At 46.4% G+C, this 13,759-nt stretch overlaps 1 protein-coding gene across 1 annotated transcript in view; it reads right to left on the bottom strand.

The window, feature by feature from the left end:
* The window catches only part of DSCAM (DS cell adhesion molecule), a 524,904-nt gene that overhangs the window by 37,517 nt on the left and 473,628 nt on the right, over window positions 1-13,759 (bottom strand). The window contains exons 24-27 of the mRNA XM_054578507.1: window positions 12,525-12,623; window positions 9,297-9,485; window positions 7,884-8,174; window positions 4,410-4,586 (exon numbers count right to left, since the gene is read on the bottom strand). Of these exons, the coding sequence (XP_054434482.1) occupies window positions 4,410-4,586; window positions 7,884-8,174; window positions 9,297-9,485; window positions 12,525-12,623 (756 nt within the window). The remainder of the gene's footprint in view (window positions 1-4,409; window positions 4,587-7,883; window positions 8,175-9,296; window positions 9,486-12,524; window positions 12,624-13,759) is intronic.

The raw sequence follows: 13,759 nt of genomic DNA on the forward strand, positions 1-13,759 counted from the left end.
CTGCCTTCAGGAAAGCAGTTTCATTTGGGGGTGGGAGTCACGGAGATTTAATAAGAAATTTAAGGCAAGGAAAAAAAAAAAGAATGGAAGGAAGAAGGAAGAAAACACAAGCACAGCACTAACGAGGTTCAGAGTACATGGTTCTGACCCCATCTAAGCCACACTTAGGCCATTCATCAGTTTGGTGATAAAGTCTCCAGCGTGCACACACCCAGTTTCCTCACTAACGAATGCAGGGTTGGCAAAAGTAACTTTATAGTTGTGAGTACATGAAATAGAGTTTATTCTTGTATTATTATTTATTAACTACCATATTACTTTCCATACTCACAACTGTAAACCCGCCTCTACCTGCCCTGTACTGGGAATGTCTTGCATACATGGCAACTCTACAGATCTGTGCCCTGGTCATGCCTACTTACTTTAAGTCCACTCAAGCCCTCATGTCTTTGGACTCCTAAGTGCATACTCCTCTCCCTTTAGGTTGTTAAAGTTCAGGCCAGTTTTTGGTCTTACAGATAAGGAGAGTTTTCACCTCATTTGCAGAGCAGATAAAAGCCATGTTAGAACAAAGAAAAGGATAAAGATGCCTCATGGCCCTCTCCTGAACCTCGAAACCACATTCTCTCTGGGAATGGCCTTCTGGACCAATTGGCTTTATAATATGAACCCATTTTGAAACAGGTTTAAAATAATAAAGGGAATAAAGGCACTTTGCCACAGAAGCATGGTCCCATTTTATATTATCCATTGATTTTTGTCTTTAGCTAATTTGAAGCCTTAGAAGTAGCTTTTTGGCTCGGTACATGCTGGCTGGTGCCAGCATAACTTTGCACCCTCTTGGGTAATCTCCTTAAAGGAGGAAGCTTTTAGTGATCCTGGAGTTTATTACATGACAACTTTTTTCAAAAAATGGGAATCCACTTTTTATAAGACTGGGGCTGCTGGGATCCTTGACCCAGCCAGTGACTCATCTGCTAACCTTGCACTTCAAAGATATAGAAGTGGGTAAATCAGGGCATGATTAAAAGCAAAATGCGGCTTCTGAACTCCTGGATAAGGTTATAGATTGAAAAAAAGTGTAGCACTTACAGACAATTTAGACTTTAGGAGGCTGCTGTGCTCTAAAATTAGTAAAGCACTCAGGAAGAGAGAATATAGGTTAGCTAAATTGCTTGAGTCCCATTTTCTCTCTTTCTTTCTTTCTCTCCCTTCCTTCTTTTCTATCTTTCTAAGAACATATTGTTGTATTCACCTAACTAGTTTGCTTGTTTATATGGTAAAACATACCCTGCTTATAAATATTTAGTCATTTCTGGCAATCAAAGTCAACAATTTGAAGTTGACCTTATGTAATAACTTGAACAATGCCTATTAGGAACACCTACAATATTTTTCTGTAATCCAAATTTTCTTATTTCTATTTTTGGTCCTGATCAGTGGTTGCTAAGTCAACATTTGTCATATTATTAGAAATGGCCTTACTTTGGACAATAAAAAATATTGTAAGAAGCAACTCTTTCCGTAGACTCTGTAGATACATTTGAACTCATTCTAAGCCAGGCCCAGAATTTGTGTCTTATGTGGGTCAGGTTGTAATTGGGCGATTCCACTAATGAACTCTGTTTAATAGAGAGGCACCTACGGCATTAAACTCTGTGCCTGCAATTTCCCTTTGTGTTGTTAATTAACATTTCAGGGCTCCTGCGGGGCTAACAAAGGTCTTTCTGGGGCAAGGCCTGGCCTTTCATTTACTCTGTCCTCTTATGGGACACTTCCCACGGTCATAGGAAGATGATCTTGTCCCTGATGAGCGTTTTCACTGCCTTGAGGGTGAGAGTCCCTAGTTCTGGGACAGAGTCTTGGTAATATTTTCTCTCCAGGACCTAGTCAGATTCTTATGATCAATGGAAATGGTTAAGAAGGTTCTACTATTGGGTTTTAAAAATATTACATCTGGCAGACAGTAGATAATCCATAGTGGCTTGGTGAATTGAATGTGTTTCCACGGATCCCCATTAAAACCTGCCCTTAGGCAGCAGACGTGCTTGGATACCGGCCTTTTGTGTTCTGGCTGCCCTCCTCTCAGACCCTTCACATGGAGTCTTTGCTAAGCTCGTGCAAAATGCAAGTGTGCAAAGGGATGCCTTTGTCCCAGGCAAGCTATTGCACTGGACTAGCTCCTCAGTGTCCCTCACGAATGCCTCCTCTTTGCCACAGCAGTAATTTCCTTCCTCCCAAAACCTTGGTGTAGGCTCTATCTTAACTCCAGCACATAAAAAACCAGAACCATTTCTGGGGAACGAAAGCCCATGGTCTCTGATGTGAGGTATTGCTTTCCTTCCAAAGACCCGCTACAAAACACGGTGTCCGAAAGTAGAGGCACCTACAAGATAAATGTCAGTCTTGGTACATTTTCTGGACAGAGCCCTTGCAAAGAGATAACTAAATTACAGGAATTATTAAGAGGGAAAATAAAGGAGGCGTGGCCCGCCATGAGTCTGATGTTTCAGCAAGAATCAGTGACAGCAATAGCTTCTTTCTTTGCTCTTGGTGAGGAAAAGTGAGGTTGGGGCACTGGCGTCGTAAGCCTAACAGGAACATAAAACGATAGCTGGGAAGGAAGGAGGAAGCAACAGAGGTGGGGGTGGGAGAAAAGGAAAGCTGAATTTGGCAGAGGGCGGTACAATGTTGGGAAGGATTGCTTCTATGTTTAGCCCATTTGCCACCACACCCTTGTGGTAAAATAAAAATGATTAATAAGAAAATTTTACTGTTGGTTTAAAAAAATAAAATATGGGCAATCTATAGTCTTCTAAATGCAACTAGGCTATCCACATGCCGCAAGGACCGACCCCCTTCTTGGTCTGTCTGTCATTGGTATCTCAATGATAATGTCCCTAGTGTCCAGGCTATGAGATTCTGTTTTCTGTAAAAAGGGGCTATTAAAATGTCCCTCTGGTATTTCAGTGCTGAACACGGTAAATGAAATCCAGCCCGGCTCACTTTATACTGAATTTCTCAACATATTAGGCAACATTATATTTTTGCAGGGCTGTATTATGTCGCTCTTTTTTTGGCCTCTCCTTTTCTCCCCAGTGGGGAGAATAATCACCTCCATCTTGTGTTTATGTAGAATTTGAAGACCAGTTTTAGCATTCGTGATGTTTATTTTGTTCTTTTCCTGGTAGATGCTAACGTGTCTCCCCGCTGTACTAAAGCTAGAGTTCAGTGACTCTTTCTTTCCATCCGTGCACATCAAACACCTGGTGCCGGTTAGGGTGTGGGGCTCACTCAAGGAGGGTCTGTGATTTCACAAGGTAAGTGGTTAATGTGTTAGAAAGGCTATTTCAATGGGATGGATGGTGCATGGGAATTATTGGGCTGCAGGAGATTTAAACGGAAGCACTGCTGACGTGTACAGATGGAGTGCAGGGCACTTCAGATATTTTAATTTGTTGGCAAAGTGGGAGCAAATTGAGAGTAAGATGTGTTAGAGTCACATGAAGAGGAGAGCTTTGGTAAGTGGAAACAGGCGGAAATGTCACCGTGTCCTGCTGCTCTAACTGGATTGTGGTCAAGTTAAGTTTTGACAGAGGAGTCGATGCTTTTCACGAATATCCGTGAGGTTCCGGGTATCACAGATGTGTTTGGGGCGGGGGGTGATCCCAGATTTGTTCCTTAAATGTCACTTTGGAGAATATACAGAATGCTGCATGATGCTGCTCCAAAGCGTGGGACAACTCATACATGCATCTTACCGAATGATGGCTCTGTTACATGCCCTGAAAAGGTGAAAAGAAAAGGACTTGGATACTTGTCCTGCATCGAGTTTCGTGTCTGGAGGAATGTGTTGTCCTCACACTGCAGAGCAAGGGCAAGTTAAGGGCTGTTGGCCAGACCAGACACCGTCTCGTCCCCGGAGCTCCGCAGAGCAGGGTGCTACCATCGTGGGGCCGGCCGACAGTGGACTCACCCGGCCTCCGCGCCTATTGTCCGGGATTGTTTTCTTAGTTAGAGTGAAACTCCTCCCCTGGCCTTTGGCTCACATTTCTATTCAGGAAAGTGTGTGTTTTCTGCTCAGTAATGCTTTACCAGAACCATCAGCCCTCAATTTCTGCTTCCTGCCAATCAACTAGTTCTCATTTCCGGAACACATCCGCTCGGTCTTCTGAAAGGGGGTCTAATTTGTGACATGACTGGACTGAAAATTAAAGAAAGTGGAGGTGGAAAACTCTTGGGAAAGTCACTTTCTTTGCCTACGGATACCCAGGATTTGGACTGACTCTTCCCTGAAGGCTCTGCCGTCTTGCTGAGGGGACATCGCAGGGGCAGGCAGTGGGAGGACCTGGCGCAGGGAGTGACAGCAGTGGACCCGGTGGGCGGGCGACAGCCCAGCCTCGACTCACCTCTCAGCCGCTTCAGCCTCTGTTCCCGCCTCCTCCTCCGCACCACCAGCAAGAGCACAAACAGCAGCAGGACCCCCACCAGGATGCAGGAGATAGTCACCAGCATCTTGAGCCCCTCGTTGGTCGTCAGCCCTTCTTCGCTTTGGACAACTGACTTAATGAGTGGAGGGATTGTACCTGAAAGCAGGGCCATGATGTTAGATGGCTCTTAATGAGGACGGCATGGCGGAGTTTTAGGGATGACGGGTTACGACAGTTGCGCCATGCGATCCCGGGTGTCCACGGTGATGGGGAATGAAAGGAGGTCCTTGTCTAGGTTCTCGCTAACTCATCTACGTGCTTCCTCCCTTCCTTCTGCCCAACTTTGAACTTGGTCTGCGGCACATCAGATCAGGATCTGCACCAAGGGTAAAGCACATTTCTTTGAAAGAGACTTCACTTTGCAACGTACTTCTGGGTATAGGCACTTTGGAAGCTTCAACTCTGGGCAAGATGCTTAAAAAAGCCACGTGCATTTACTTGGACTCAAATGTTACCCGCAGCACAATGGATAGAGGTTGTTTGAAAAATTGCATCAAAGAAGGAACAATAGTTTTGCCAAGTGGACAGAAGGGAGTCTGCAGGGAGACTGTACCAGACACCCTGGCTCAAAAAAGCTTAACGTCCCTTTTTGTCGGTTATACACTTGCTTTTAATCACAGGTATAAGACCGAATATACTTTAGAAACTCTCCTTTTAGGCTATAAGAGCTACAAACAACTTTTCAGAGGGGAACCATCCAGGTACCCAAAGCAAGCTGTCCTGGGAGCAGACACTGTTACACGGTGCTACGAAATTCAGATTACTTAGTATTCCAAGGAAACACCTAAGCGCACTGATCTCCGAGCCGCTGTAAGCTGCCTCTATGCAGGAGCTCAGTACAATGGTGCAGAGGTTCAAACACAGACATCCACATCCTGTGGGGCAGGCCCTTTCGCATCCTCCTTTATGTAAGACGCTCCATCCTACTCTATTTTCCATGTAAAACAAGGGCCAGGATGCCAGTGATGTAGGAAAAAAATGCAAAAATAATACCCTTTCCCTTGAACAAGCATGACTGTTGTCCTGCATTTGGGAAGCAGAGCAGGGATAACAGAATCCCAGTTCTCTGTGTGATCTGCTAAGGCCAAACAGAGAGTCCTTCCAACTTTGTAGTGTTTTTGACTGGAAACCAGAGTGTGCAAATGCCCAGAGCCCACATACGGGATGCAGGTGAGGATGGGTCTGCAAAACCAAGACTATACAGGGACAAGCAGGCATGTGGCTAAGGAAATGGCAGAGGAAAGAATCAAATAATGATGTGGAAGAATCTGAAATCTGACTGGTATAGATGTGAGGCTAATTGTTAATATTCGTTTTCCCCAAAATGAAGAAAATCTTTCAAGCAGATGTATCACAAGAGATATTAAAGCTCTATATCTACAGAACTGGTTCAAAGAGGCCTATCACTGCTTGGAAGGAAAATATAAATGTGTGCTCTCATTTCTTAGTGGAATAAAACCACTTCAGGTTTCAGAAAATTAAACGCAGCTCACAGGGCCTTGTCATGATTATAATCTACAGTCCTGGATAAAGTGAGAGCGTTACATTTTTTATTTTTAGATGACAAACATTTAAAATCTGTAGAGCACTTTCTGAGTTCAAGCCAGAGTTTCAAATTCTGCATGTGAGTGGTTCCTCAGTAAATGATTAGCTATAAACATATCAGCAACATAGCACACCGACTGCTCTGGCGTCTACGCAGACTTTAGAGACACCGCCAGTCAGAGTGTGATTACTGGAAGTCAATTAAAGTTAAGTCAATAATCTTAAGTGAGAAATCTACTTGCTACCAAACGGGTCCCTGCTAGCAAAGGACTTTGGGAGAGCCGTAAATACGAAATCAAGTGTGTGGTAAGGTCGGAGTCCTTTATTTTGTAAGACCAAAGTGCAAAACATGTTGGGGAGGAAGCACGTGGGAAGCAGCACTCTGCCTGTGTGTGAGGCATCGCTGAATGATGTCACGTGTAACTGAGGGCCAGAAAGCATCAGCCCAGGAGGAGAACCGTTACTGTCCTGGAGCTGGGCAGGTGCCCCAGGGCCACGGGGCACGTGCATTGCCTAGGGGACCCAGGCAGGTGTGACCGATACCTGGACAGCTTCCACCTGAGGACTGTCCTCCATGCACGAGCCCAGGCCTGACATGCTGGAGGCAAGCCTGCACCCTGGCTGAGGGGGGCTCTGCGGAGAAATGGCCACAGACAGGAAATTCGGGTGGTTTCCACAGTGGGCCAGAGGGGGACAGTCCAGGAGCAGATGTCCAGATGAGGACCCAGGCCACTGCATCCCATTAATGTCCTTTGAGTGTTTCTGAGGGTCCTTGGGTGTGTGGACCTTTTTTTCTTAGGACAGTATGACCCGCGCCCCAAGCAAGCTCCAGGGCTTTAATTAATGTCCCAAGTGCCCATAAGTAGAGGAGAAAACACCCTTTTGCCTGCCTGGTGGTAAATAAAATATTGGGGTGCTTGCTTAGCTACAGACCTTCTAGGCTAAGGCGTCCACCACTGTGGTCTGGTCTGATCCATGAGGGTGGGGCAGAAGGTGCTGAGGGGAGCTAAGCCGGGAGCCCCAAACCCTCTGACAAAGTGCAGCTGGTTTTGGCCTGTGATTAAAGCCCTGATTCAGTCACTGCCAGGCTGCCAGAATCGGCACCCACACACGGGTCCTGGGGGCTTTCTAAAGACCCCTCAACACATGCCCTCCAGTGACACCCTATCCTTCAGCTTCATTGGGTTGGACACTTGTTCAACTATCCCTACATGGCCCCTGAATAGTAGTGGTAGAAAACGAGGATAAAAATCGATCATTAGTTTTTGGTCACTAAACATCATGAGACCCCTCACCTGGGTTTCAAAAGGCCTGTGCGAACTCCCCACATGTGTGTGCGTGTGTGCACGCACCAACACCCTGTGACGTGATTCTACTCCCACCTGTGCCTCTATTTCTGCTCAGAGACTAATGTAAGCTCTTTTATCATGAAAAACTGGTTTTGCACATGCAGTTTGAGGGCTTAATGAGAGCAAAACAGAAAGTTGTTATGTGGGTTGCGATGGGGTGGGGAGGGGTGGGAGACAACAAAAGCAATGTTAGCTCACAGTCATCGACAAGGTACAGAACCACGTGGTGAAGAATCCTTCAACCCAAAGAGAATCGCTCCTGTACCAACACTCCCTAAGGACAGTCCCGTTGGCCCTCAGTCCCTTATTTCTGGGAGACAGCCCTGGTCACGTGGGTACAGTGAACTAGGGAGCCCTGGAGGGGGTGGCAGCGAAGCCCAGTGGAATCTGTGGGCAGCGGTCGCTCTGTGCCAAGGATGGATGTTAGATGGGAAAGAGAAAGTGAGCACGTGCACAGGTCCCGAGACACACATGGGGGGCACAAAGCCAGCCAGCTTACTGCCGTCGTAGTTGAGCGTGGCGAAGTTGGCCTGCTTCTCCGCACAGCCGGCGCTGTTGCACACCCTCATCTGGAGCTCGTACCACGTGGCTTCCTGCAGGTCGTACAGAATGTACGACTTGGAGAGAGAGGTCCGCTGGGCCGTGGTCCAGACCGTGGTCCCGAAGGGTCTGTACTCGAGCGTGAAAGAGGTGATGGGGCAGCCGCCGTCGTTCCAGCCGATGAGGTTCAGCCTCACGCGTGTGGTGTTGATGCTGGCAAAGAGGTCTTGCTCCTTCGAGAACTGGGGCTCTGTGGGAGAACGCACAATGGGGATCAGCTCATGGGATACATGAGTGAGATCCGCTGAAGGCGTCACACGTTCACCGCAGGCTCCCGTCTCCACCTAGGCAGGGAGCTCCGTCCAAGTTGGGGTCACTATTGATCGAGTCCTTATGGACCAGTGCCCTGTCTCCTACATAATGACTTAGGTGTGAGAGGAAAATTGGGTGGGCAGAGGTTACTTTTGTTCCCTGAAGAACAAAGCCATTTTCATGCATGCATATCCTTGAAGGGTCCTGAAGGATCCACTGGGCTCCCCTGTTTCTGGGGGTGGACTTGACTCAAGAAGACAGAGCCGGATTTGGGAATTAACAACAGGTATCCCTCATGATCTGAATGCCCCATACTAGAGCCCAGAGACCTCATGGAGGTATTTCTGCATAAATCAATCCCTCATCATCTGAACCCCTGCCACATGTTACCCGAAACTCAGCTGCCGGACCCAAATAACACCTCTGCCATCCAGCCCACCACACTGGTAAAAATTCAGATATGAGGGAAGCCTACAAAGACCCTCCCTTTACCTCCTCGCTTACACTCACCTACAGTTTTGACCCACCCTCTTCCTGGTGTCCCAGGGCTGCAAATTTTGCAGCTAAACACAATTCCCTCTTGGGTTCATCTCCTTAAAAGTCCATGTTTCAGATAAAGAGAGCCACGTCATGTTAAAAGTTAACAATCTATCCCAGTCAATTCCCACCTGAAGGCCAGGGTCTATGAGGCAACATGAAAGTTAAAGACAGAGGGGACCTGGGGTGAGAAAGGGAGAAGGTCACAGGAGAAGGTCAGAGGGTATATGTCATTTCTTGGCTGCCCAGCCTGGACAATTTATGTTGGTACAAAAGGCCTTGGTTTTCAAATAACACTCTTCTTTTTGACTGCCAATGAGAAATTGGGAAAGAAAAAGAACCAGAGTCCTCTGTAAGGACTGACCATCCCTCGCATTTTGCTGTAACACAACCAAACCCATTTTGGGAACAACAGAGTTCAAACACACAAACAAACTCTGTGACAGAGTTTGTAATTCCAACCCTTCCTCACTTTGACCTGGAAAACAGAGGTAATCTAGAAACAAGACGGAGGCATACATACCTTTCCCTAATGTTTTTGCTTCAATGATTTCACTTATGCGCCCGGGTCCCACTCCATTTTGTGCGGTGAGAGTGAACTTATACCAAGTACCACATTTCAGGTTTTCCAGGCGATAAGAGCGTTCGCTTGGGCTGATTGGAAAACTTCCCCACTGCTCACTGTTATCCTCCGAGTACTGCAATATGTAGCCTTCAGAAGACAAGAAATATTCAAAAGGGCATTATTTGCTTTCTACCAGGAGTTGGCCGATGCATTTTGTACAGATGGGAATCCTCAGAACTCTCAGGTCTTTGGAAGAGAACATCAGCCCTTTTCCTGGTTCCAGAAAAGTTAACCCAGGCTGGGGGAAGTGCCGCGATGACATATTGATTGGATAGGGAGGTCACACCGGGTATTACTGTGGCGGCCTTGCTGGGTGGTGTGGCGAGGGAAAAACCCTTGTTTGTCCATTCCATTTGGGAAGGTGTCCCAGGCAGAGGGAAGTGGACACTCAGTCTCTAAACATGGGCTCAGATCCTTGGGCGTGAGCATGGTTTAAAGCTGAACTATTTTGAAGAGAACCAAAGCTCCCGTAGAGGGACATATTATCAATGGCGGTAGGAATCTTCTCAATCACTGTCTGCTCAGTTCACAACCACGCAGAGAATCCACTTCACACCCTACAGCCTTCCCCACGTGGAAACGGGAGCCTGGCTTTGACTTTGGTTTGAAAAATCCCTCCGACACTTCATTTCTGCACATGACCTTGTCACCTCTGCTCCCACTACCACGGACAGCAACTGTCCATGTTTCAAGCTCTCATTACGTGCTGAGCGCTGTCCTCGGTCAGTTACTCACATTACCTCACGTGACCTATGTACCTCTTTTCTCCAAGGTGCAGGTGAAGACACTGAGGTCCAGGGAGGTTAGGTGACCATCCTACGGTCCCTTGAGATTCAAGTCCCAATGTCAGGATGTAAAGACCATGCCCCTCAGCCCTGTGGTCACCGAGACATCCTTCCCTGTTGCAACCTTCATCCCTGTTACCCCAACCACCTTCCTGGAGACAAGAAGACCCTGTCTGCTCCGTCCCTGTCTCCTACGCGGCCACACCCAGGTGACCCAGGACTGCCTGTCTGCTGCATGGGGTCCTTCCACCAATGGACTCGCATCTTCTCTCTCGCCCATGAACTCCATTTTCAACACTGGCAAAGTGCTTGTCCCCTCCACACTGCAGAGACTCCTAAACCCAAGCTGGCAGCATTCAGCTTTGTCCCAACCTCTCGCAAGGAGATCGTCCTTCTCTGATTCCTGCTTCCATAGTCACGGTCAGTATCTCCTCTGCTCCCTCTCCTCCTCCCCTCCCCTCTTTAGCCTTGGGGTCCCTCCTCCCTCCTGAGCCTCATTTTCTCTTCTGCGTCCCCGATCGTTGCTCCTTGTAGCTCCTTTAATACCTGACAGGTGCACGCTGGATCTGTGGGCTCCCTGCTCCCACTCATATCCTGACTTCCACACCAGCTCTGCCCAAACTGCCCCCTTGGTGCCCTGAACATCATGGGGATGGTGTTCTCATCCTAATCACCTCCATCGAAGCCACTTCTAGGAAGCTTTTCTAACCCTCGGTGACAGGAAGCCCCACGCTAGTGGCTCTGGCCACCGCCATGTTTCAGGGATCCCTGGTTGCCTTTGGAAACTTTTCCTTACCAAGATTGGCTTCATCTCCGAGTCCCTGAGCTCTGACACCCTTCCTGTATTACCCCTTCCGCACTCTAACCACCTGCAGAGCCAAAACTTCATTTCATTTCAGCCTAGAGCGCTGGGGCCCCTTGAACTCTTCCCTCGGGGCCCCATTTTTTTTTCCTCTATCAAAAGGTTCTCTAACCAGCCTAGAGCCTCTGGCAGATCATTTTAACAAGGAGCCCGGTCTCACTCAATTTCTGGCTTCCCGGCATACTTATCCCACTAGGCACCAACTCTGGTCACCTGTGATCCACCTTTCTTCCCAGCTGTCCTGCATCACTTGAGAAAGTCCTTAAACTGTGATAACAATGACCACTACAATTTGTGCTGTTTATCTGCAGCTGAGGCCTCCCTCCCACTTGGCAATGTCTATTAATGACTCCTTGTGCATTCACATGACAGCTGTTACAAATCTTGCCCACACTCTTCAAACCCACAAATGCATCCTCACCCCTAATCATCCACCTATTTTTAAATAATAATCTCACCTCTTTCTTTCCTAAAAAAGAGAAGATCCTCCCCTTCAGCCAGTGGAATGCCAAAAAATGTTGAACAACTGACTCTCGGGAAAACAAGAGCCTTGAATGGTAGCATTTCTGATTTCTCTGTAAATGCCCCCAGGCTGGCTGCAGACACCGAGTGCAAAGCTGGAAAGGGACAGAGCAGCTTGCTCTCATGGGCTGGAAGGAGCTGGAAGGAGCTGGAAGGAGGGGTTCGAGCACCCAATGGCTCCCTGCTAAAATGCCCCTGTGTTTCCAGTTAAGTTCTCACCCTTCCTCCTTCTCAAAGAAGGGATATCGTCTGCCTTTGGAAATCTAAGCCTTCCACCCACCCACCCTCATCCGCTCAAGGGCCTCTTTTGGCCACTCAACCCCTCGTGCCTGTGCATTTTCAGTCTCTTCGTCTGTAAGGACTCTTTTTCCTTGGTCTACAACTTGCTCAGAATGAAGTTTTCCCAGCTCCGCTTATGCTAGAGTTATCATGCTCTCTCATTCCTTCAGTGTAAACTTTTTGATTCCTTTATTCTATTCTGCTATATACTCATTACAAAAGCTCTGTGCAAATAGATTGTTTTCTATTTAAATTCTAAGTTCTCCACCTTTTAATACTTCATAAGAACAGTAACTAAGGTTACTTGCATGAATGATTGAGAACATGAATGAACAAATGAATGGATGAATGATATAATGACACCATGGGGAAGAAACAGAATGTAAAATCTTGGGGGAGAGGTTACCAAGTTTGCTCTTTGTTTTCTTTTTTCGCATTTGTTACTCTTTCCCTCAGGTCAGAGACACAATAATAATAATTTTGTGAACGGGATTCTTTGGATGAACAATGCATTTGCACAAATACCCTAAAAACTGATGTTTAGGTGATGGAAGAATTAATTATAGGATGTATTTTTTGGAGGAATATACTAACATAAAGTTATTGGGTGAAGATGTGTCCCTTATCGGCCGGTGGGATAGTGACAATCCATTATTGCGGACCCCCATCCCTTATTACCTCGGATGGAGCTGCCCCCATTGTCTCCAGGGAGCCAGGAGAGGGTAATGGAAGAAGATGTCGTTTTGGACACCGTGAGCCGAGGCTGATCTGGCGGCACTAGATAGGAAACAGTTGTTAGAAAACAAGAATTAGTTTTTCACATCGTTAATCTTCTTTAACAGTCATTTACCCAATCACTTTTAACAGCCATTTATTAAATAAGTGTTTAAGGATGCCAAAATATGCAATTCACTTCTGTCAAAATGTCTATTTAGTTGATATCCTGGGCTAAAGAGATAGAACAGAGTGAATCTATTATTTAAAGAAAACTCAACCACATGTCTACTTGGATTTCTATCTCACTCATTTCCTCGCCGATGTTTTGAATTTCTGAGTTGTCCATCACTAATTAAAATCTTCCTTAAACCTTCTAAGGGCGCATGCAGTCATTTACCCCGAATTTCAACCATGATTCAAATGAGGAAGGTAAGTGGCACCCACTTAGCTGCTCTGTTCTCAGAAGGAGGGAGGAGGAGAATGAGGGAAGAGGAGAGGAGCTTGTGGGGAGAATAATTGTGAAAGTTCCCACTTTTTGTAGCTACTCCCCCAAGACACAATGCACACACACAGACACTGAGCCCCGAAAATCGAAGATGCTCGCTGAGCAGCAGCACCTGAATTTCAGTGCTCATGAGGTGTGAAGAATACCTGCTTCTAACCGCTGAACCTTGACATTGTTTTGGATTAGCTCCAAGACAGAAACAGCAAAGAGATTCAGAATCAGGTTATCCAAATTATAGAGAAAAATCCCCATAAAATATCCTTCTCTTTTTCTGAAAGAAGCCTGATATATTAACCCAAAAGCATAAAAAATGGACCCATCTCTTTTGAGTTATGTTATAGTGTCTATCTTCTAAAGTATTTTGGAATTCTGACTTCAATCAACTTGAAATTTCAGATCAATTTTGCATTTTTTTAAAAAATAGAGTTTTTCTCCTCCTCTCTCCTTCCACTGAGGACAATATTAATTTTATTTTTACTTGCTGTGATTATGAATGTGATAACAGTTAAATCCACAGAAGCACACACTTTGATTTCTCTACTAATAACATATCAGTGTGCATCCAAATATGAACCCGATCAGCGGCCCTTTGCGATTTTACCCTGGATTTTAATTCACAGCCTTAGGTTTGTTGTGCCCTTTTTGTGTATGCTACTCAGATAACAGCTTGGTATTTAGCAGAGGGAAAAGG

This window comes from Pteronotus mesoamericanus, unplaced genomic scaffold (genome assembly GCF_021234165.1).
Source record: "Pteronotus mesoamericanus isolate MK-2021 breed Mesoamerican mustached bat unplaced genomic scaffold, CSHL_Meso_final contig_116, whole genome shotgun sequence".
NCBI lineage: Eukaryota > Metazoa > Chordata > Mammalia > Chiroptera > Mormoopidae > Pteronotus > Pteronotus mesoamericanus.